Below are 23,483 nucleotides of genomic sequence, written 5' to 3'. Positions count from 1 at the left end.
CAGTGCCCGAAGTGCTGTACATCAATAAATAGATTTTTAAAAAAACAGTAGTAAAATAATAATAATAATAATAATAATAATAATAATAATAATAATAATAATTATAATAATAAAAGGTCATCGCATAAATATCATGAGAGAGGACAAAAGGTAATAAAACCACAAGGTAAAACTACAAAAAAAAATCTATAGAAATTGTCAACTCTCATACAAGGTCATGTTTCAGTACAATTTATGCCTTTATCACAAAGATCTGGTTCTGGAGAAATAAAAATATATGTTTCTTGTATAAAAGTAACATATATTACGTTTAATGTTACCTAGTTAGACTTTCTTCTCTAGTTAAGAGACAGTGTGTGTGTTATATAATTATGTGTGTATTTATTTTTTATTCAAGCATTTATGACAATACATAATACTTGCATTCTATTTATTTATTCATTTATTTATTTATTTATTTATTTATTTATTTATATTTATAAGTTATTTCTTTGTTTGTTTATTTATTTGAGCATTTTGTCCATTATTATAAATGTGTATTTTGTCCTCGTGTTAAATGAATCGCCTCAGAAGTTAAAATAAATGTGATCGAAATTTGATGATCCGTACTCGATTTTTCACGTCTGCCTTAGACGCGTCATCATATCGCGCCTGTAAAGGACTTCCAAAGCATGCAGCCCGCATGAGTTTTGTAAACATTTCACGTTTGCTATATATTTAACTCAAATGGCGCCGACGGATCAAAAAATGAAGAATAAGAAGTTTACAGCGAAAGGTGGTAACTGGAAGAAATCGCAAAATAACGCACCGGGTGTCAAGAAGAGGAAATGGATTCCCGAAAATAAAGTGTACGAAGGCAGCGTCAAAGAAGGTGAGTTTTTACTGAACAAAGCTAATAAAAGTGGTATAGAAAAGCAGTTAGCTAACTTGTGGGCGTTTGGTTAATTCACCCAGCTATATTTTAATAAAAAGAAAGCCAACAATGGGACGCAGCCGCTACACACGTTTATATAAATGTCTTTATAAAGAAGCCAAACTCAAGTCAAAAATCTCTAAATTTAAGCTGGTATTTCTAAATGTCAAGCTTAAATTCTGGCTACATTATTTTTCAATGTGCTTTACGAAATGTCAGGGTCTTCTAATGAATTCGGCAAAAACTGGGTCACCAAATAACCCTTAAAAAATAGAATATACACTTAGGCACTACTGCACAGCTTTAAAATGTTGCATTTCCGTAATATTACGCTTTATATGCTCTATTTTTAGCTTCATTTTTAATAATATAATAATTTCATATTAGGGAATATAATCTCAGTGGCTTTTATGCATCTTGAGCATTTTATTTTTATCCTTATTTTATTCTTACTTTCATTAGTATTATCAAGCGGGTTTTATCCATGTAAAGCTATCTATGTATGCTATTCTGATCTTATCTTTTTTTCGTACATGCAGGGTTTGTTATGTATTTATGCCTTCTATGTCTTTTCATGTGAGGCACTTAATGCATGTAATTTCTCTGCTGTAAAGCACGTTGGGATGCATTTCTTGTATGAAAGTTTATTATTATTGTTATTATTATTATCAATAGTAGTGGTAATATATTTACTTGTTATATCATGGTGTGTCTGTCTTCTGTCCTCAGGTCAGGGATTTGCTTTAAAGAGGAAGCAAAAAGTCAAACATGAGTACAACAAGCTGCTGCGGAGGGAGAAGAAGAAGAAGAAGAACCCTGAGTTCAACGAATTGTACAAGGAGGATTACCCAGAACACCTCAGGCATCTCTACATGGCCGAGGCAGAGAAACTGAAGAACGAGGCCTGGACCAACAGATTGAACAGGAGTAAACTGAGAATGAAAGGGCAGGAGAAGGGAGAGGAGACAGGTGAAAATGATGCTGCTGCTCAACAGAGTGAAGCTGCTGAACCAGATCCAGAAGTTACTGGTGGATCTGAGCAGACAGATTCTGTAAATCCTGAGCCAACAGCAGCTTCAGAGAAAGACAGGTGAGACAACATGCAGCTCTAAAACATGATTCTCTCAAAAGATGAAGTTTAGCTTAAATTTTTGAGTGTCTGAGTTACTGCAAGGGACCAACTGATTGTATTAAGAAACATTTTGAGGGATAAGTGTTGCACATGGGAGCAGTTGTGCAATCTGGTTTGAATCTTTAGACTTTCAGTGCTTGTGCCTCGGCTGGTTTAAGTTCTATGAAATGTAAATTTAAAGGGGAACTCAATTGAATTTTTTTCACATCAGAGTATTTATTTACAGGTCTTTAGGTTTAGCTTTTCTTTGTCCAGTAGGAGATGCGTTGATTATGATAAATTGCCTGTAGGGATGTCACTTGAGTCAGCGTCAGTTTGGGCTGAAGACCTCAAGTTAAAAAAATCCAACAAATTTTGTCGAAATAGAATACAAGGCTGTATTTGAAACTGCCTGATACAGCACATATAGAGTATGTATGTGAAACTGTTAAATACGTTTCACATATTTCCAGTCACTAGGCCAGATTTAGCAGATTTCCACATTTGGAAAGTGGAAAACAATATAACTTAACGTTAAAATTATGCATGTCGTGTTGTCTTATTGACAACTCAGTGAGGTCGGCTAATGTTGCTGTCTCTGTGATATCAAAAGTCAATGATATTAAATAAACGTTATGGCTTTGTTGTTATTTAGGAGAAATGCAGTGATAGCTTTGCCACAGAAAGGCTGAAGCCTAGTCGCGATTCTGAGTTCTTTTTCTTACAGAAAATATATATTTTTAAAAAATCATTACATTTATGATCCTCCTTGCTCTCAAATAAGGAGCGACTGTTGATGTCCATCGTTTCAACGCTGATGTGTGTTAAGAATGTTCCAGCATTTTGCACACCAGTGAGGTCTGATGCTTTGTGGAGATTTTTCTGAATCAGTACCACATCGGGGTTTTTTTTTGGCATACTGCAGATTTTGTTAATGTTTGCACACTTAATACTTCATGCTACATTTTGGCTAAATCGGTATGTAGGCAGTTTCAAGTGCAGCTCATAGCGGTGGTTCCATCGCATGGATATTCATCCATTTTTTTTTTTAAAGTCTCCATCATGACTTGAAAATCATATTAATGTGGTGCAGTGCTAAATCTGTGGAGTAATCTTTTAAGTGGTGGGTGCAACATTTGATATTATTATTTTTAAATCAAATTATTGCAATGTATATTTGACTTTAGTGTGTATAAATGTTTGCAATCCACAGACAAAAAACTGTCAGTTAAAGTGGAAATATGAAAATAGCCTAAATTCAAGTGTGGTTTATTTATTTATTTATCTATTTAATTCTACTACTGTTAATTTGAAGCAGATTGGGAAACACAGACTAAAAATGCCTTTATGATATTGTCTTCCAGTCTTCCAATGAGTAACCGCATGAGGAAAAAACTGCTGAAGAAGACGTCCTACCAGAAGACGAAAGAGGAATTTGAGGCAATCAGAGAAAAATGGAAAAAGAAGAAAGAGGTGAAGTCTTTCTCCTTATGCTTATTAATTTATTTGACTCAAGAAGGGACAGTGCACATTAATAACATGAGCACACGAGTCAGTCTTGAAAATGTGCCAGATTTAGCCATACAGGCTCGAACTACTACTCATGAAAAAATAAGTTTCACAGATTTCGATTTTTGTGACTCCAAATCAAATTGCAGTCTGAATTTCCACTGACGGCTTGTCTCGTTCTTTTGTATTTGTCTTTATAATCCCAGGAGTACCTGAAGAACAAGCAGCAAAGAGAAGAAGCCATTCAGAGGTACAAACAGAAAAAGATGGAGACGTTTCAGATGCTGAGCAAAAAGACCAAGAAAGGACAGCCCAATCTGAACCTCCAAATGGAGTATTTGCTTCAAAAGATCACTAAAGGAGGTGGGAAATGACTCAAAACTCAGAGCTGATGCCGCAGGACGAACGGGAAAAGGGTGGACTTTGTCTTTACTTGACTGGTATTTAAAAAGACTGATGTACATATTTACCAGAGGACGATCAGGACTGTGCTTTTCACACACACACACACACACAAAAACACTGTTTTTAGTGGCAATCTTAACCTCTGTATTATGTTTTTTCCAGCTCTACTGGCCCTGAAAAACAAATTCTGTTGCTCATTTTAATCTCAGACCACAAGATGGCATTGTAAGACATGAAGAAAAATAGAGGAAAACACGTTAATGTAAGAGCTTTTTTTAATCAATAAATGCTTTAGCTTCTCACAACAGGCTGCTCATTTAAAATGGGCAGCGTATGACAGTTGTAGCTTACTACCGTTACTCAAAGTAATCATTTAACTATCAGTAATTTAGCCTCAATCAAATAGTTTTGCTTTTATTAACCCTTAAAATGACTTAAAAATCTGTAATTTTCTGACTGCTTTTATTAACCCTTAAAATGACTTAAAAATCTGTAATTTTCTGATTTGGTAACACCAAGCTGAAAGCAGCCACTTTTAGAAATAAAACCCCTGTAAATAAGACATGCAGATTTGAGACAGCAGTGTTCCTGAGTCTGCTGTCGTCATATTTACAGGCGATGTATGAACATCATGTACATGTAGCCCTCTTAAAGAGACCCGTGGCCTCTCTCTCTCTCGCTGTGTGCTGAAAAGCCTCCAGGCCGCTTCCTCATGACATCACATGGTTGCAGAATGACTTCTCTCACATTCATCTGTGAGGCAAGACTTCCTAAACACAGAGCGGGCCCGCTGCTCTGTTGATACTGAGAGCGGAAAGAAAAGGCTTCAGTTTCTTGTGCTTATCATTTGTGAAAAGGTAAGAGCTTTTCCTTCTGTTTCTGGTTTGTTTAAAGAAGTGATCTGTCGTAAAAGCAGAGAGAAAGAAGTTCTGTACTTGTAGAGAAAGGCCCAATTTTTTCTTTCTTTACTTGATATTTAGAAAAGCTTTAGATAGTAATGTGCTGCAGAGAGGAGCAAACTTGAGGCCTGTGCTTTGAGGAAAGAGGATTTTAAGATATTTAATGTCTCATTTAAATATTTTAAACAGAGTTTTGTTTGCTGCAAAGCTAAAACTCAAATTTTTATAACTAAAACAAACTTTTCTGTTACAAAAGTTGACATATCTTGACTTTGAAATCATAGATCTGCCTCCCACACTTCTAAAACTGCACTATAAACAGTGCAAACAACACTGCACTTTAAAACCTCGTTTGAGTTGTGACATTGTGATGAGAACAAGAAACGGCTGTCGGGAGGTGAGACATTACAGCTCTGAGTTCAGCTGTGACTCTGCCTCTCGGCTCCTGCAGTCTTGCAGGCATTATGCTGTCATGTGTTCTGTATGGCGCGGTATTAAGATAATCCTTTACACTGTGTTTACATACCTTTTGTGAGTTCCTGGCTTAATAGAAAAGGGAACTACTGTACCGTCGTAACAAGTGTGGCACTGTTGCATTAATGTTCTGATCACTTGTGTAACCTCCTAGTTTTCTTAAAAATGTCAGTGTTTTTTTTCTCTGTCTCACAGGAGCCTTCGACTACTTTTGAGTGTGTTTATAAGCCACAAAATTATCAGCCGTCTCATCATCTGATGTTGCTTCCTGTCTCCATCGTCATGGCGACTGTAAGAGCCCCAGAGCGCTGGATACAGGATCAGTGAAGAGGCCTGATGTCTGATTCCACTCCTGGCTGCAGCTGAAATACATGCTACTTACACACTCTCCTTGAAAAGAGTCCCAGACATGGAGGAGGAGGGCAGGGTGAACGGCTTTGGACGGAGCCCAGAGAGGAGGCGCTCAGAATGGGGGCGAATCTCCCTGCTGGACAAGACCAAGGAGTTCTTCCAGACCTGCGATGTGGAGAGCAAAGGCTTCATCACCCGCACCGATATGAGGGTTAGGGAAGTGTGTGTGCGTGCGTGCATGTGTTTTTGTGTATTGACTCATGTTAAGAGCACATTTTAAACGTCTGCACCCAATTAGAGTTCTAGGCTGTCCACTTTATCATGAGAGCTACTGATGGCATGAGCTGCAATTTAGGAATCATTTCTAAAAGATAAATCTACTCAATTCTTCATTGATTCTTCTATTATTTATTTAGTCTTTTAAAGAGTCGGGAGTCTGTAAAAAAAGGAGCCATCGCAAGGTTTTTGTGCTGTGTCTTAAAAAAAGTGAGATCATGCACATTTTAGCTCAAAGTGTTAAGGTCAGGTAAAAACCTAAAAAGAAAATTTTTCATGAGTATGAAGCCAAATTTTCAGCAGTGGTGCCAGGCATAAGAAAAAGCACAAAATAAATCAGTGGAGTCATTTTTTCCCATATTTTGACAAAGTGAAAATTTCAAGAATAGAGTAGAGATTTTAAAGATGAGTATGAAATATTATTTCGAGAACAGGGTTCAATTGCCAAAAATAAATTTTAAGATTGATGTCAAACTGTTGACAATAAATCAAATGAGTAGTGTTAGCGCATAAGGCTGCCTCTACAAAATGTCTTATGCAGATTAATTAATTAAATTATACATCAGAATCAGGTTAAGTAACAAGGATTTTTTTTTCTTTTTGTGAATAAACACAGTGTGTTTATAAATATTTACACATGACTTCAAAGAAATTGTGCCAAAAGTTACGTCTGTTCAGAAGGAGAAACCACGGAAACTTGGAAGAGGTAGCGTTTTTTTTTTCAAACAACACATTGACTTTATTTTCAACATTTCAACTTTATTTTCCAAAGTTAAAAAAAACAAACTTCTTTCCATTGCTTTTTTCCTCAACATGGAGGTATTTTTTAAAAAATTATTTAAACTTCATTCTCATTCAACTTCATTCATTCTTTTTTTTTTTTTTTTTACATTTTTAACTTTATTCTCAACATTTTGATTTAATTCTTAAAACTACAAAAAAACCCAAACCTTTCTCCCCTGAATTTTCTCCTCACCATTACAACTTTATTTTCAACATGGCAACTTTATTTTTTGTGAACATTTTGACTATTCTGAACTTTTCAACTTTGTCTCAAAAATGCAAATGAAAACCCTTCCTACCCTCATTTTCCCCCCAGAATGCCTGTCCCTGCACTTCTCCGTCAATTTTTCCTATTTAAATTATACATTTTACTTTTGTTTATTTAACAAAACTAATTAATTAATTAATTAATTTACTAATTAATTAATGGACCAATTGTTTCAGCTTCATATGATTGTATATTTACTTTAAAGCACAAACATTTTCCTCAGAGAAGTGTGTTTTTCCTATTCACATTCGTTCTTTATGAAGCGTCACATTCTTTTATTAAAATGCATTGATGCCGTGTGAATGCATTAAGCCTCCGCTAAGAAGAACAATAGGTCAAGAGGACACGCTTTTACCTGTGGCATAATTTAGCATTCGGTGGTGCTGTAATAACCGTGAATGTCACGTTTTGTGGATTTTTTTTTTTCTTTTTTTATGTTGTATCACCATTGTTAAAGAAGCACTTCACCCACTCAACACTGTCGAACAGCCGCTGAAGTGGCAGAGTAGCACCATTGATGGAAATGTTTATGAGTATAGCTTCAACTCAGTCTCTCTGACACACACACACACACACACCATTTTACTGGCAGGAACAAAACACACAAGGCTCTTCAAAGCGCTAACAATGTCCAAGCTGCGTTGTCAGTTAATTAGGACAGGGCCCTTGTGAGCATCATGCCTTTTGTTGCTGTTGTTGTTTGTTGAGGGTTCCCCAGAAAAGCTTTGTTAAATGACACATGAAACAGCCGCTGTGTTGGCCAGTGTTTATTCTGTGCTAGGTGTACTTCAGTTATAACAATAGAGACAGATTTGGTAGATTTAAAGCTCAGTATTTTTACATGACATTTCTTGATTTGTTAATTGTTGTCATAAAAAGTTACATCAAGCTGTTTTTTAATCTAACTTCTAGCTGTGTCCATTAACTGTGTATCATTTGTGTTTCTGATTACTCTTGTTCGGTGCGGCTCTTTTAAACGTCCTGTGTGTTTATGTTTTCTTGGCAGAGGCTCCACAGAGAGCTGCCTCTGTCTGCAGAGGAGCTGGAGGACGTGTTTGACTCTCTGGATACAGATCGCACCGGTTACCTCACGCTGGAGGCATTCTCCTCCGGATTCAGTAGGTCTCCTGCCTCCAGAGGCCTTTAGCTCGCTCCATACAGCTTAAACTGTGATCTGGAGTTTACATCACAAATGAATATGCCGTCAAGTAGCACATTGAGAAAGTAACTGATCCTTTTTCATGGAAAAGAATATGCAGGTTCAAACATCTGTTTTGCTTTCGAAGTGGGTTAAAATAAAAAATTACTTTTGTTATTCTTTTAAATCAGGGGTCTTTAACGCTTCTCAGGCCAAGCTAAAGAAAACACATATCAGGGCCCTCCTATTACAAATATAGAACTGAGTTTTATTTCAAACTTGGCTTGCATTAACATGTAGGGCAGCCTTAAGTGCCATTTTTATGGCGTATACAATACTAAGCTATTAAAATAATTTTTATTGACAGATTCATATATTTAAACATTATGACTTCATTTTGCAAGGTTTTATGAATAACAGTCAACACTATGTTGGCTACTGAAAATTAAATGTATTATTATAATTATTTACAAATAAGCTGTTTTAAAGAATTATCAAATAATTTGGTGCATCCAAGGTGTGTTTTAGATATTTAATATTGCACACATATTTCAAAGTGTATTTAGTGGCATCTAGCTGTGAGGTTGCAGAACTGAAATTTCTCCTAATCGTGTTGGAGAACTACGGCGGCCAACACAAAAATTCCAATGACCCTGTGTAATGTTAGTGTTTTGTTTGTCCATTCAGGGCTACTGTAAAACAACATGGTGGACTCCTAGAAAGAGGACCTGCTGTGTTGATATATATTTATATGTTGATATAAATGGCCCATTCTAAAGTAACAAAAATATAATTCTTGATTTCAGGTGATTATAAACCAATAAAAAGACATTATTTATCAAATCTGTCCAAAATTTGCCCCTAAATTCTACACGCTGGACCTTTAGCAATATATTTTAATTAATAGTATTTATTTATTTATTTTATTTTATTATTAAAAAAAACATGTTGTCATATTCTTATTTCATGGATCTACGTTTTAACCAGTAATTTCATGACATACACCCATCAATCAATCAATATGCAACTATTAGCCACAGAGTTAAGGTTCATACATGGTCGAATTCAACGTGACTCAGCACAGTTCAGTGTGTTGATAACATCAGCTTCTGTCACACACTGGCCATAACAGACCAACTAAGGCTGGTCCAGCAATCAGTGCATTGATTTAAGCAAAAATAATAATTTTTACTTTTACCTTTAATCTGTATGAAAATAATATGTTCTTTTCAAAGTTACTAAGCCTCACTAAAATGGTTTAGCCTGTAATTTCAAGATCTGATTTACAGCAGCTGTTTTTTATTTCCAGACTGCGTGTCACATATGCATCTTGAAATGAAAGATGGCAGTATGAAATGATTTGGAAATAAATCCCCGAGCTAAAGATAAAGCTAATGGCCACATGCCGCTCATGTTGATCTTAAAGTGCTGCTGCCACCCATTAACACATCTACACTGCCACCCGTTTTGGGTAAATCTCAGGTCAATTCCTGCATGGCCGGAGGATCTCTGTGGCCGATGACCAAAATCAGGCCCCCAGCCCCGTCTTTAGGGCCAAGGAAGCCCTTTATCAGAGCCAATGGGAAGCCAAGCTGTCAGCAGCTGAGGATGAGGAGGAGGGCCACTTCTGTATGCTGATGGAAAGCCTGGGGGCCAGCAACGTGTTTGAGGAGTGAGTGTAATCACTGCCAACTTTTATATTTTCTGGCGTTTTCATGCATGAAAACTTTGCTGCGTACCCGCCACAGTCCTCACTTGACAAGAGAAACTCTCTTTGTATACTTTTCCCTCTCTCCAGTCCAGGCGAGGTGCGCAGTCTTTGGGCGCAGCTGCGGCGAGATGAGCCTCATCTCTTGTCCAATTTTGAAGAGTTCCTGGCCAGGGTCACCCACCAGATCAAAGAGGCCCACCAGGAGAGGAAGGAGATGGAGAGCGCCCTCCAAAGGTAGTAAGACAGGACACGTATGCACTCATGACCCAAAAATGCCCTCCAAATATGGTGTTTGACTCTCTTTTCTTGCATCTAAGTGTGAAAGATGGGATGTAAGAAGGACAAGATGAAGGGAGGGAATGAACAGGGAAGAAAAACATGAACTTATGGAAAGCAGTAAGGAGAGTCAAACACAGGGATTAAAGAAATGTTTATTTACTGTGCGGATCATGGGTGAAAAGGCCACATTTCTCAATTGGTTCCCACACTTAAAGCGTTTAAGTGTTGTACTTTATGTACCCGTTAGGCAAATGCTCTTCTCTCTCATTAGTCACCTAAAGAATCTGTGACATAACTCTGTGTGTGTGCGTGTGTGTGTGTGTGTGTGTTTACATGCTACTACCCCATGCTGGGCCCGCAGCCCGAGAGCGTTTGCATGGATTTACCTGTAATTCTCTACAGAACAACCCCTTTATCCGTGTCAAATGACCACTAATCTGGAGGCACGCTCTTAAGTCGGACCATTTTCTGCTCTTGCAGAAATCCATTTATGCGATGCCAGAGAGGACATGAAAGTGAAATATATCTTAGTATCTTTCATAGATTAACCTTTATGATATGCAGAGCAACATGTATGGAGATAACGATAAATTGCAGGTGTTTGTACACACGAGGGCCTGGTTGCGGTACGTTGTACCTTTAAAGGTCCAGTGAATAGTAATGAGACTGTTTTCTTTAGAGTATTATCTCCTGAAAGTGAGAATTTGTGTGTTTTTGTTACCTTAGAATGAGCCGTTTATATCTACATAGTGACCGGGTCCTCATCAGTGGAGATCGCCATGTTGACCTGCCATTTGTCTACAGTAGCCTAGAACGGACAAACAAAACACTGGCTCTGCGTCAGCCACCGTAGTTATTAGCCCCTCCACCATGACAGCATCTGAAAAACACAGATTCTAATGTGAAATTGATTTATTTTGTGTTTTTACCTTGTAATGTCGCAGTTGGGCACCTGCAAATGTGATGCAAATGCAGAGGTAAATGGAGCAGGTGATGTAAAGTGCAAAAAACTCTAAATAGAGCAATTTACACCTCGGCTGCTAACTATGGTTACCAACGCGAAAACGCAAATGGCAGTGCACCCACTCTTTTTGCACCCAGATCTAAAAAAACAAAAAAAACAAAAGACTATTTGTATGATTTTGGCTACAGCTAATTGCAGCAGGAATTCTTCAGTTTAATGTGATGTGTGATTGGCTCACTCCTGCAGTCTGTGGTGTGCTGGAATTAAGCATGGTGTATTTGACAGAGTTGGCAGTTTAACGTGCCAAGACGCCATTAATTGAGCGGTGGTGGTATTTTACTCGAATGAATGCCTCTTGTCAGATTACTGACTTTGAATGAAGTACTCTATCATTTTAGCGGTACTGGTTTTGGTGTTGTAATTTTTTAAACAATACCCAGCCCTTGTGTTCACAGGATGTCAGTGTAATTTCAGCTGTTTGTAAAACATGCATAGTTTTCCCTTGGCACTACATGGTACTGTGAAACAGCTTGTTATTCCTCTAGACTTCACTAATTGGCTGTTTGGGTCTTAGCAATTGTCAGAGGCAATTTAAATACCACTCAGTACTCTTGTGGAAATAAAGCTCAGTTGCTGTGTGTCTGCAGGTGTGTGTGCTCAAGTTACATGTAATTACGGTTACAGCCTTAAACTTTACCTCGACAACAATGCTGCTCTGCCTTGCCTCGCCTTGCCACACTGCATGTCTTTTCATTGATTTACCGCTTACTTTAATATCTGTAATGTCTCTGCTGTCTCTGTGCAGGAAGGCTGCGACACATGACAGCGAGATCCGTTATTTATATGAAGAGATGGAGGCGCAGATTAAAAACGAGAAGGACAGGCTGATACTAAAGGTACAAGAGCTCAAATGAAACTGATTAGAGCAGCAAATCTTTTGGCATCAAATAACATCTGTAAGGTGGCCCTTATAGGGGACCTTAATCTTGTGTTTACTCCTAAACCATTTGACCTTTAAAGGGAGAGTTCACCAGAAAATCAAAAATATAGTTTTCCTTTTACCCGTAGTGCTATATCTCAATCTAGATTTTTTTAGGTGTGAGATGCAGAGTGTTAGAGATATCCTCTCCTGTATAATGGAACTAGATAGCACTTGACTTGTGGTGCTCAAAGTTCAGTAGCAATGTGTCTTTCCATAAATCATGACCCAGTTACTCAAGATAATCCATAGACTTTGTTGTGAGCGGTTTGTAGGACCTATTTTCTTTGTACCAAACTACACCTGCCAACAGTATCACTCAACAAAGGAAACGTGCATCTACATGAATTCGTGTTCATGACAGCCCAGATGTAAACATTAATGGCGTGCAGAGTGCCATCTAGTTCTATTGTATTCGAGAGAAGGCTGACGTCTCAATGACAGAGATTTCAAACACGTCGCAACTCACACTAACAATCTAGACTGATAAACAGCATCACATGTAAGAGGAGAAATATGTATTTTTGAGTTTGGGGTGAACTGCACCTTTAACCTATCTTTGCTTTGGAAGGACTCTGAGCGTCTTCAGCTGCGTAGCCAGGACCTGGAGCACCAGCTATTTTCCAAGGAGAAGGAGCTGGAACATCTTTTCCAGAAGCAGAAAAGGGTGAGTGCACATTTATATCTAATGATGGCTCAAGCGGTTAAGTTAACAGCCATCCACACAACATGACAGAGATTAAACATCATTTTGAAATCATCACTATATTTGATTAAGAGATGACTTGGTGTAACCATGACAAACAGGTGTCTCCAGGTCCTTAAAAGCCGTAAAATGTCTTCAATGAACTTCAATTTTATAAATATGTTTTACCTTTAAACTCATTAAATAGTGTAAAATTTGAATTTCTGAGGTCTTAATTGCCACAATAATATGATCTAATTTCATTAATCTATCTTTAATTTATGTTGGAAAATAAGTCAAGCTCTTCTTTGTGAAATTCCACATTTATGAAATTTTTAAACCTACCACTGAAACTAATACTGCCTTTTTACATTATGCTTGCTGTTAGATTCCGTTAAGAAAATGAACATACATTCTGCACAGGGCTACAGAAACGTACCTTTATGCAGACCTGCAACACGTGAATAAAAAATAGATAATTTGTCCAAAAATCAATCTTAAATTTCATTAAACATATATATAGAAAGGTCACAAAAACATTAACCTTAAGTGTCTGATACCTGTAGAAACCCTGGACAAAATAACACAAGATGGATAATAATCTTGCACTTAGGTGGAAAACAAGAATCAATTCAACCTTCTGAAACATTTGACAAATACAGAACACAGTAAAACTAATACTATATCTATAGACATGAAAATCCAAGTCAGAATGTGTGTGAATATGGTAAAGTAGATGTTATTAATCCTTTCCTCGAGCTCACAAGTGTAGCAGGGAGGGGTTTAAACAGCAGCGTTCCAGCTCAAGTACACTCAGCCATCATGAGTGCAATTCATTCCTGCGAATATTTCCCTCTCCCTCCAGTTAGAGCTCCAGTGCCACGAGCTGAACAGTGAGAAGCAGGAGAGCCACGTGGAGAACATCAAGCTGAAGATGACCAACGACGAGCTGTCCCGAGCGCTGCAGAGCACCAGCCAGGAGCTGGTGCTGGCACAGGAACAGCTGGCCATGCTGCAGGAGCAGGCGGCCCGGCTGCAACAGGAGAAAGAGATGTGGGTATATGCACTTATTACATTATTTTTTTCCTTTTAGCAGAAACATAATGTAAATACAGGTTCTTAAATGACTTCAAAGACACTCGTACTTCTACTGAATATTGAGAAAATGTTGATACAGATTTATGTAAACACCCAAAAAAGGTCATTTTTTTGCCAAGGTGGAAAACAAAAGTATCTGCTACCATTGTGAAGAGCATTTGTGTAACTTTCTACATGTCAAATAAACTTAAACATCCAGTGTTAAGGGTATTTTTCAACCTGAACCCTGTTTTCCCATGTTTTCGTATCCAAGTGACTAATGGGAAAAGCATATTTTTGAAACTGATCCCCTATGTAGTGAAAGAAGCTGCCAGGCTGCAATATAAACACTTGGGATATGTTCCTACCATCAGTTTATATCCGCTAAAAGTACTTGTTTTGGCCACTGACGGGCTCAGATTGTTATTGTATGTGTCTGAAAAGATTATTGAAACAATCCCTACAAAGATGGACCTTTTTATTAAAGACAAAGATCCTCGTTGTTTAACCAAAAACAGCCCCAAAGTCGCTATCACAAAACCCACCAGACTCCATATAAATAAATAGTAATTTCAACATTGTAAAACACACCTCATTCAAAATCGACACAAACAAAATAAAACTCACACAAACCCAAAATGGTTCATCTTCCTGCTATTTAGCGAATCACCAACTCTGGTTCGGTTGGAAAAATGATAATTCACCCACTTAGGTGTGAAAATATGCTGGTTCTATACACTAAAATTAGTGTTTTTTTAAATGATTTTGTGGCTTTTGTTGGTTAAACAAAAAAGACCAAACGATTTATCCAACCAGTGTTGCTGTTTAGCTGCATAGCACATCGTCAAAACATGGGGTAATGGCGTTGAGCAGTGCCGTACACAGTCATGTCATGAGGCAGGTGCTCAAGTTAAAAAAAGGGCACCTCTGTGCGTGCAAGAAAAAAACAGTGCACTGGCAAAGTGCATAATACCAGTTTGTTTCTAAATGTCTGCCAGTGATCCTACTCTTCTCCTCTGCGCTTTTTTCACACATGGCATGTTCGTTTAGCACCACACCACATGTCAGAATTATTTAACTGAATAATGAGAGCCGAGGTGTGGGAGATATGAACATTATGTCAGGTTTAGTTTTGGTTTATAAGAGAGTTTGAGGGTGTTGGTGTGACTTAACGCCAGACTTGCTTACTTGTTAAGCTTAATGTTTGGTTTTTGCCTATGTTAGACTGGCTGTATTGTTTTAATATTGGTTTAATTTCTCAACAGTGACGAAAAAAGCCAGGGCTTAGGGCAAACGCTATCGTTTCCCGGCTGTATGTGAAGGCAGTTCAGAGACGTGGATGCTGCTTCAAAGGGCGCTCGATCTGTGTGCCTTATCTGGCTGTAACAAGGGACGTTGAAAAGGGAGGGCAAGTGGCTCGACTCAGATTCAGTTGTCGGACACGCAGCACACTTTTAATTAAGAATTGATGCCGTGAGCCAAAATGAACAACTTAACTATGAATTTTTTAAAAGAAATACCATATAACATCTTGCAAAGAGGGCACTTATCTAGGCAGAGGCCAAAAGTTCAGGTGTTTGAGAATCACCTGGAGTCTGTTTGTGCACGCTTAGCCTAGAGTAACATTAGTGCTGCGATACCGTCTCAAAACGTCCACAGAATTCGCTTAAACATGCTAGTCTGTTACATCATAGCATGAATGGCTTTGGGGTGCTGATAATATGGTGAGTTTAATTAACCATATCCATAATAAATGTCTATTATTATATTTTAGTTAAAAAAAAACACTTTTCCAGCATTTATCGGCTGGTGGAAAGGACTTTTTTCTCCTCAGGGACTCTGCCCCAACACTTCCCCTAACTATGACTGCACACCAACTGTCTCGATTCTGTCTTTTCTCAGGGAAATGTACAGAGTGACGGAGGGACTGCAGAGAGAGAAGCAAAGTCTAATGAAGCAACTCGACCTCCTCAGGTACAATCAGGATATCCGACGAGCACATGTCAAACCTGAGCACCGGTCGGCTTTAATCTTTTTGGCTTCAACTTAAGTTCAGTGTCTCAATAACTCACAAATCTGGCTGCAAAGTAAGTTAAAGGATTTGCAAAAAACTTCTCATTTTTCTCAATTTTCAATCTTCCCAGAGAGATGAACAAACATTTAAAAGATGAGCGAGACATATGCTGCGGTGTAGTGAGTATACATTTGATCTAATTGCACTGCAGCAGCATCTATCGTGGTGTCGTCTGATTGATAAAATACCTCTCTAACACAAACACACATCCCCTTTGTCTAAATAAGCCTCGGACCTCACTCAGAAAGAAGCAGAAGCAGAGAACGGGCCTCGCCAATATATTCGATGACGCCAGCCAGCCGGCAAAAAGGTGATTCATTTCTCTTCTGAATAACACAAATTGATTATCAGTGTTTCCTGTGTTAAGGAGGAATTTCCGCCTCAGTGTGATGTGAAAATCATGTATCAAAAGAGGAAAAACAGAGGATATCTGATTCTGAACACTCACAACAATCAACTGAATGAACTTTTTTTTTGTTTAGATGAAACTAAAATCTGAAAGATTTCTAGATTTTCATCCCGGTTGAGTGAATTGACCCGGTATATCCTCTGTTTCTCCTCTGTTTTCTGAAGAGCCCCACTGTTGGTGGACGGGTCCTACCAGTCTTTGGAGGCTTTGCCTATAGAGCACCTTCAAATCGTGTTTGTTGCTTCCTCCTCCTGCAGTGAGGATGACACCACCACCACCACCACCACCGCTCCCTCATCAACCACCACCGTTAGCGCCCCTGCATGTCAACAACGTCCTGCAGCAAAGAAAATCTCCAGCTTAGCCAACGGTTACGCCAACGCTGCTTCACCCAAAGTGCCGGACGTGAAAGCAAAAGCCAAAAAATCACCCAGTAAGATTTCCTCCACTAAGCGGTTGATGGGAAAAGACAGAGAAAGAGCAAAGAAAGCAGAAACTGGGAGGAAGACAGGGGTGGAGGAGGACGTTTTGGACTCACCTCCGGATGGGTGGCCCCTCCGTCGAGTCATCTCCATCGAGGAGGACCACCTGCCCCACCTGCTCCAAGGAGGGCCTCAGCCTTTACTGCACCAGCTCAGCGAGGAGGAAGACGAGGTGTTCGATGAGGAAGAAGACGAAGCTCAGAGTGACATTGAAACAAGTGTTGTCATGGCAGCAGACCTTTCCGCCACCCCACCATTGAGTCATGCCCCTGAAGCTCCTTTGGCGAGGAAATCCCGCTCAACGCGGTCGAAAAAGACGCCCATGTCTCCAAGAGGACAGCCTGTCGGGAAGGAGACTCAGCAAGTATGTCCTCAATTTTGGAGCTCATTTTATATATTATGCTAATTTTTAGGTTCATACCTGTATTTATTTATAGCACTTTACTTCTGGCCAGGAAATAACTGTAACAGAGTATACTTCTACTGTAAAAAATAACCGACTAAAGCTTCTGAATCAAAATCTTTACAAAGCAAACATGTTCTAGCGGAAATCGGTTGAGCAGTGAGCAACTTGGCAAGAAATTTCCCCACAGATTGCTAGAAATTAGTAGATTTTGAAAAATCTAATCTAATGTGAAATTATTTTATGGAAATATTATTATTTTAAGTTTGTTGTTTACTTCTTTTTTTGTTTTGTTTTTTCATTTTTTGGGTAATTTTCTTGTATTTTTACAATTTCTGCTAATTTTTGGGACATTTCCTCTCAAGTTTCTCCTTGCTTTTTTCCATGTTTTTGAAAGAAATCAAGCCAATTTTCTCAGGTTTCAAGGGGTTACTACAAACATCAGACACTGTAACATTGTATATTTGACAGAAAATAAGGTAAAGCATAATAATATTTTAATGTTATTACCTACAGAGGTAATAGACTAGATGAACATTATTTCTTTTTCTGTCTCTCTGTCTTTTTCTATTATTTATCTCCTCCGGAAGACAAAAGAAGAGGCACTATTTGCTCCGGACCGCCTGTTTAAAGTCGTCATGGTTGGAAACTCTAGTGTAGGCAAGACATCCCTGCTACGCTCCTTCTGTGAGGGCCGTTTCCACCCCTCCACAACTGCTACTGTGGGTGAGAAGAGAAACATTGTAATAATATTGTGTGCAGAATGTATCAGAGGCTGTTTTGAACAAATTCGAACGGCGTGTGTGTTTGTGGATGCTAACACAGAAGATCGGAGGGCGACTTAGCATCACATGAAAGGGCTTGTGAAGTCACACTGCCTGTCTAAGAGCCCTGGCACACATTGTACTGCAGATTATGTCACTTGTGATGAATTTTTCTCCTCGCTTTCATCTTTCCCAATCCTCACTCCAGCCTTGTTATCTCCACTTTGTCCCCCTATTTTTCACACACAGTCAGCATCACGCCTCGCTAGACCCCCTAGTGGCAGTTTTTGTATTTGTTGCTCTAAATTAATATGAGAGATGTCGCCACATATTTTATCCTCATCACGAGAAATATTCTACTTAGGAATTATCAGTTTATCCTGGTTATATTACATTGATCTCTGTTGTGTATTGATCAGGTATTGACTTCAGTGTGAAGACACTCACCCTGGACAATATGCAGATAGCCATGCAGCTGTGGGACACAGCTGGTCAAGAAAGGTAAGTTTCTATGTATCTATATTAGGTAAAACCAGTAAGGCCATTGGGTGTTTAAACCCAAAATATAACTTTGATTTGCAAATTCATTGAGAAAATAGTCTAAGCCAACATACACACATCATCAGGGTTTTTTTCTTCTTTATTTTTTTTAGTCTTTTAGTTCGCTTTGCCTTTTTTCCACCATTATTATGTAATTTGTTTATTTTAAATGTCTACAAATGCAAACATAAAACACTAAAAAATCAACTTAAAATCAAGAGATTTAAATTCTCATTAATTATTATTGACCAGTTGCTACATAGCAAAAGACTGTGAGAGTGTGAAAAGAGTGTGAATAATAAAATGTCATGACAGTTTTTAGGACATTGTTTTGAAGTGTTATGTTTCCATCAGTTTAAATTTAATCATACCGTATTATGTTTGCAGTACACTCAAAAATAATTAAAAAAAAACGTTTAACTCCCTGATGAGTCTCCCCAACCCCAACCAAATTATTTACCTATTTTTCTTTTTATGTTGTTTTTTGGTTTGGGTTCATTTATTTATTTGTTTGTTTTTCATTGTGATTTTTTTCTCTTGTACTACTTCTTGAGCTGTGATGATATAGTTACAGTAAAAGAATAAATATGGTGATATGTAAACATATGTGAACGTACTTCTGCTGCTTTCACAAATTAAAATAGTTTTAAAAGAAAAATAGTAACAAAAGCACATCATTATTTTGGTGCTAAATTTAAAACAGGATATTACAATCAACACAGAATAACTTACAATTGGTGTATTATTTAAAAGTATGATCTGATTAGTTCAAATTCAGACAGTTAAAGTGGTTTTTCATACACTATTAGGAACCATGCATAAAGGTATGCAATGCAGGATTTTCTTAAAATACTATTTTAGTATTAGTATTTATCTCATTCATCACTTACGACCCACTAGAAGTGTGTGATGGTGCGTTTACCTGCTGAGACTCTGGCTGTATCTTTTTATTTTCTTCTGTACTGTAGTAGTAGTATTTAACATGTACAATACTCGCAGTTGTTTTCCGTGTGGTGACGGTAAACTCCGTCTTGACACAGGTACCGCAGCATAACCAAGCAGTTCTTTCGCAAAGCGGACGGCGTGGTGGTGATGTACGACGTCACAGTGGAGGAGAGCTTCAAGGCCGTGCGACCCTGGCTCATCAACGTCCAGGTCTGACCTTTGACCCGAGGACTCTGTTTTCTTCTTGTATAGATTTGAAAGACTATGGCAGTTCATTCATTAAACACACACAACAACTTTTTTTTTTTTTTACTTGATACCTTTTGGTACTTGGTTTTTATCATTTGTATTTTCCCAAAATGTTTGACTTTTAGTCTTAAAATGGGGTAATTTTTTTGTATTTGTATTTTTCATTTGAGAAATGTTCAAAACAGACATTTTGGTATAGTAAGAAAAACACAGTTGTTATTCATAACCTCAAATTTGGCTAGTTTCTACTCAAGTGTCCTAGTAAGCCATGTCAGCGAGCCCATATTAATTTCATGATTTACACCTGTCTTTTGTTTTTTGTTTTTTTCAGGAAGCAGCAGGAGAAGGGATCCCCATCCTCCTTTTGGGCAACAAAATGGACATGGATGAAGACAGGGAGGTTTCATTCAAGGAAGCTGAGCAGTTGGCTTATGTGAGTTTAATTCAACGCTCGTGGATCATTTTACGTCACTCAAAATCATAATTCTGTTTTGATCCAGATGTGACTGCTGACAGCTCCACTTATGACCGTCAGTGTGTCTCTGTTGAATTTCTCGACTCTGTGTGAACGTCCTTTGCAGGAAAACAAGGTGATATTCTTTGAGGTCAGCGCCTACACTGGCAAGAATGTGACAGAGTCCCTGACACACCTGGCCAGGTAAGATGGGAATCAAGGAATAGCTGTCAAGGTACAAACCATACGGTCTACACGCATTTCTCTGTGGTTTTCTTTGGGATTATTTTTCCCTTTTTTACATTTCGAGTCTCTGTGTGTCTTTTTGCAGCTGTTTTGCATGTCTTTGTGGTCTTTTTGTATCTCTTTTTAGTTGTTTTGTTTCTTTGTGGGCATTTTGAGTCTCTTCCTGGTCATTACGTGTCTCTTTGTCGTCTCTTTGTGTCTTTTTGTGGTCATTTCAAGTGTCTGTGGTTATTTTGCCCCTTTTTATAGTCATTAAGAGTCTTTGTCTCTTTGTAGTCTTTTTGCATCTTTTTGTAGGCTTTTTACATTTCTGTGAGGTTGAGTCTCTTCCTGGTCCAGATGTGTATCTCTGTAGTTGTTTTGAGTCCCTTTGTGATTTTTTTGTCTCTTTGTTGTCTTTTTTTTTATTTCTTTGAGGTAGTCTTGAGTCCGTTCTTGGTCATTTTGAGTGCCTTCGTGGTTGTTTTGCCCCTTTTTACTGTTGTGAGTCTCTTTGTGTCTCTTTGCAGTTGGTTTGCATGTCTTTGTGGTCTTTTTGTGTCTTTATTGTCCTTTCATGTCTCTTTGAGGTCAATTTGAGTGTCTTCCTGGTCGGTACTTGTTACTTGAGTGACATTTTGCAGGTGTAGGCCAGCCCTGACACTTAAGGCCCCTGGGCCTGTGCCTGGTAGGCCCCTTTCAGTAATCCATCCATGAGACGTGCTGCACTCCAGTCATCAGATGGATGATAAAGTTATGGCATTTTGTGCTTATGACCTTTTGTCAGGAGATTAATCTTTAGTGTTAACACCTTTGGCTAATGCAGTGTTCCTCTGTCTGTGTCTCTGTCTTTGCTCAGAGTGCTATTGGAGCAGGAGGACAGGGTGAGAGACACAACAGTCATTCTGAGTGCTCAGCCTATAAAGAAGAAAGCCTGCTGCAAGTGAAGGGTTTGCTCAGTTTCCCAAGTTCTAGATCACTTTTTGCAAAGTTTGAAGACAACAGTGAAGTCATTCTTGGACTTAGGTCGACATAAAGGACTGTGCTGCATGTGTAAACATGAAAACTACAGTCTAGTTTAAATGATGAGGCTCAGAGGAGAAGTTTAAGGTGCTGCACCATCTCCTGTAAATAATGCTGTGTTGCCAAATCACAGTAGTGCTGTCTATAAGATTTAAAAAATACAAACATATCCTGTATTATAATTACTTTCGATAACACCCGAGAGAGAAATCATGAATATACTGTAGCTTTTTCATAACTTAATACTAGCTTTCAATAATAAATTCTCTCTGTATGTCTGATGCAGTATATGTTGATGTAGTTATATTTTATGGCTGAAGCTAAAACTGAACTAAATTATTTCATTGTAATGGCTGTTTAAATGAAAATCACAAGAGAAAAATCTGATTCTTTGACGTTTTATTCATCACCCTTTTCATTGTTATTTTTCACATTGTTTGTCCAATCAAGACAAAGTGTCCCATGACGTATTGCATCTGTGTTTGTTTCTGTTCTGAGGCATTTTTCTGTTTTATTCTGGCACCAAAGTCCATTTTGTTCTCAATTATCCTTAATTAAAGAAATTACATTTCACATCTTTCTGAAATCAAAGAAGCAAAAAACATGCAAATAATAAATATCAAAATAAAACACAGTTGATTACTGAACCCTCTATACAATTACACAGTGTATAAGTAATTTTCAAAAAAAAGGAAAAACAGATGATGACTGTGCTGTACCCCTCTCAACATCATGCAGATTGGTGCTTTCAATTAGCTTCACTATCAATATAACGACTCATAACAGCTTTCCGTCTTATACTCAAAATAATGCAATTTCCAGAAACTAGTGAGAGAAAACAAAAATCAAGTTCATTTAGGATGTTACATTCAACGATGTGCCCGAGTCGATCAAGTTGGTACAGGTGATGGCACTATTGCTGATAGATACTTGCCCAGTCTGATGACATCACTTGGGTGCTGGCATCCAATCAGATGCGTCTGCTCGCCCTCGCTGGCCAACTGGAATGCTCGATGGAGAGCCTGTGCCGCCCCCCCTCTCCGAGTGTGTCAAGAGGGGCTGAGGATAGCTGGTTGGTTGTCGTCATTCCTAACGCATTTTATAGTCGTGGGAAATGGCGGCCTCACACAGTTGTCCTTTAAAGTCTAACTCCAGGGTGAACTCCAGGTCACGCTACGAAAGACAAAACAATATTTAATCATTCAAATCTTGGATAGAAACAACACAAGTTCCCTTTACATACAAAATTGAGTTACTTGTACTTGAGTATTCAAATATCATTCTATTTTATACTTCTACTTGATGTAAAAATTGTACGTTTTACTTCGCTGCATTTATTAGAAAACTGAATATTACATTTTTTTCATCTAATTTTAATCTATTGAGAATTTTGTGGCTATTTTTTATGGGTCTTACCACATTCTTCTCATTGGGTCTGACAGTGATACTGCCAAAGATCTCCTCCCCCTTCTTGACAGTCAAGTAGTCTTCTAAATAAAACACTGTCTGCTTCCAGTGTGTGCTGGCAGCATCTGGAGCTGAGGTCGAGGAGAGGAGGAGTGGAGGGGAAGAACACATGAACACCAGCAAGAGACAGACATAAAAAGGAACATGATATAGAGAGAAAAGGAAGGTGAAAGGAGGTTAAACAGAAAAGGAGCAGTGAGGAAAGGACAAAGAAAGTTGAGGGGAGTGTGAGAAATTATAAAATGTACAAAACGTATTGGTTTCAGTGGACACTCGGCTCCCTTGGGCATGTTAACATGGAACAAATTTAACAGCAGAGCGTTTGAAACTCACTCACCCTGTGGGAGAAATACAGAGGCTGATCGAAGAGAACTCCTTCAGTGATGCTCAGCCTTGGGCCCAATAGACTCAGCCAAACATAGAACCTCCTCTACACAATATTATGTAAGTGCTGGATGCATGAATGTATTAACATAAGCTTACATAACAGCTTAGCAACTCTTATAATAGGCGTCCTCGACACCACATTACCAGAAGCGCTTGGTAATTCTGTCGGTGCAAACACAGGGTCGGCTCATGTAACACCAGCAGAGTGTAGCCAAGAGCCAAGATGCTGAAGTGCAGGG

The 23,483-nt window shown here is 38.4% G+C and overlaps 3 protein-coding genes across 5 annotated transcripts in view; 2 read left to right on the top strand and 1 right to left on the bottom strand.

The window, feature by feature from the left end:
- The first annotated feature begins 611 nt into the window (after positions 1-611).
- Positions 612-4,045, top strand: ccdc59 (coiled-coil domain containing 59). Its single transcript, XM_042511390.2, has 4 exons — positions 612-871; positions 1,643-2,003; positions 3,389-3,497; positions 3,740-4,045. Exons 1-4 carry the CDS (start codon positions 727-729, stop codon positions 3,905-3,907), a joined length of 783 nt encoding a protein of 260 aa, XP_042367324.2. The 5' UTR covers positions 612-726; the 3' UTR covers positions 3,908-4,045.
- Positions 4,046-4,189: 144 nt separating this feature from the next.
- cracr2ab (calcium release activated channel regulator 2Ab) lies at positions 4,190-21,954 on the top strand. 3 transcript variants are annotated; one of them, XM_042511389.2, is made up of 18 exons: positions 4,190-4,795; positions 5,507-5,873; positions 7,996-8,107; positions 9,610-9,799; positions 9,926-10,072; positions 11,887-11,977; positions 12,632-12,727; positions 13,611-13,798; positions 15,725-15,796; positions 15,967-16,015; positions 16,124-16,206; positions 16,563-17,151; positions 17,781-17,916; positions 18,374-18,455; positions 19,535-19,649; positions 20,020-20,121; positions 20,270-20,346; positions 21,227-21,954. In XM_042511389.2, exons 2-18 carry the CDS (start codon positions 5,721-5,723, stop codon positions 21,312-21,314), a joined length of 2,370 nt encoding a protein of 789 aa, XP_042367323.2. In that variant the 5' UTR covers positions 4,190-4,795; positions 5,507-5,720; the 3' UTR covers positions 21,315-21,954. The 3 variants fall into 3 exon arrangements, 2 of the variants coding, with proteins under 2 accessions (XP_042367323.2, XP_042367322.2); XM_042511388.2 differs by having other exon boundaries at positions 16,470-17,151; XR_006107043.2 differs by lacking the exons at positions 20,020-20,121; positions 20,270-20,346; positions 21,227-21,954 and having other exon boundaries at positions 16,470-17,151; positions 17,781-17,912.
- prmt8b (protein arginine methyltransferase 8b) overlaps positions 21,775-23,483 on the bottom strand; it is a 17,592-nt gene continuing 15,883 nt past the window's right edge. Inside the window, exons 9-10 of the mRNA XM_042511488.2 lie at positions 22,807-22,928; positions 21,775-22,563 (exon numbers count right to left, since the gene is read on the bottom strand). Coding sequence (XP_042367422.1) covers positions 22,480-22,563; positions 22,807-22,928 — 206 coding nt within the window. The 3' untranslated portion in view covers positions 21,775-22,479. The remainder of the gene's footprint in view (positions 22,564-22,806; positions 22,929-23,483) is intronic.

This window comes from Plectropomus leopardus, chromosome 22 (genome assembly GCF_026936395.1).
Source record: "Plectropomus leopardus strain MGB_pleo_1.0 chromosome 22, ASM2693639v1, whole genome shotgun sequence".
NCBI lineage: Eukaryota > Metazoa > Chordata > Actinopteri > Perciformes > Serranidae > Plectropomus > Plectropomus leopardus.
The sequence above is the reverse complement of the archived record's forward strand: the minus strand, read 5'-3'. Positions and strand labels throughout refer to the sequence as shown.

Coding starts and splice junctions, on each gene's coding strand:
- ccdc59 (XM_042511390.2), top strand. CDS start 727: ATGGCGCCGACGGATCAAAAAATGAAGAATAAGAAGTTTACAGCGAAA. Junction 872..1,642: donor CGAAGGCAGCGTCAAAGAAG/GTGAGTTTTTAC, acceptor TTCTGTCCTCAG/GTCAGGGATTTGCTTTAAAG. Junction 2,004..3,388: donor GCAGCTTCAGAGAAAGACAG/GTGAGACAACAT, acceptor ATTGTCTTCCAG/TCTTCCAATGAGTAACCGCA.
- cracr2ab (XM_042511388.2), top strand. CDS start 5,721: ATGGAGGAGGAGGGCAGGGTGAACGGCTTTGGACGGAGCCCAGAGAGG. Junction 15,797..15,966: donor AAGCAACTCGACCTCCTCAG/GTACAATCAGGA, acceptor CAATCTTCCCAG/AGAGATGAACAAACATTTAA. Junction 18,456..19,534: donor GACACAGCTGGTCAAGAAAG/GTAAGTTTCTAT, acceptor GTCTTGACACAG/GTACCGCAGCATAACCAAGC.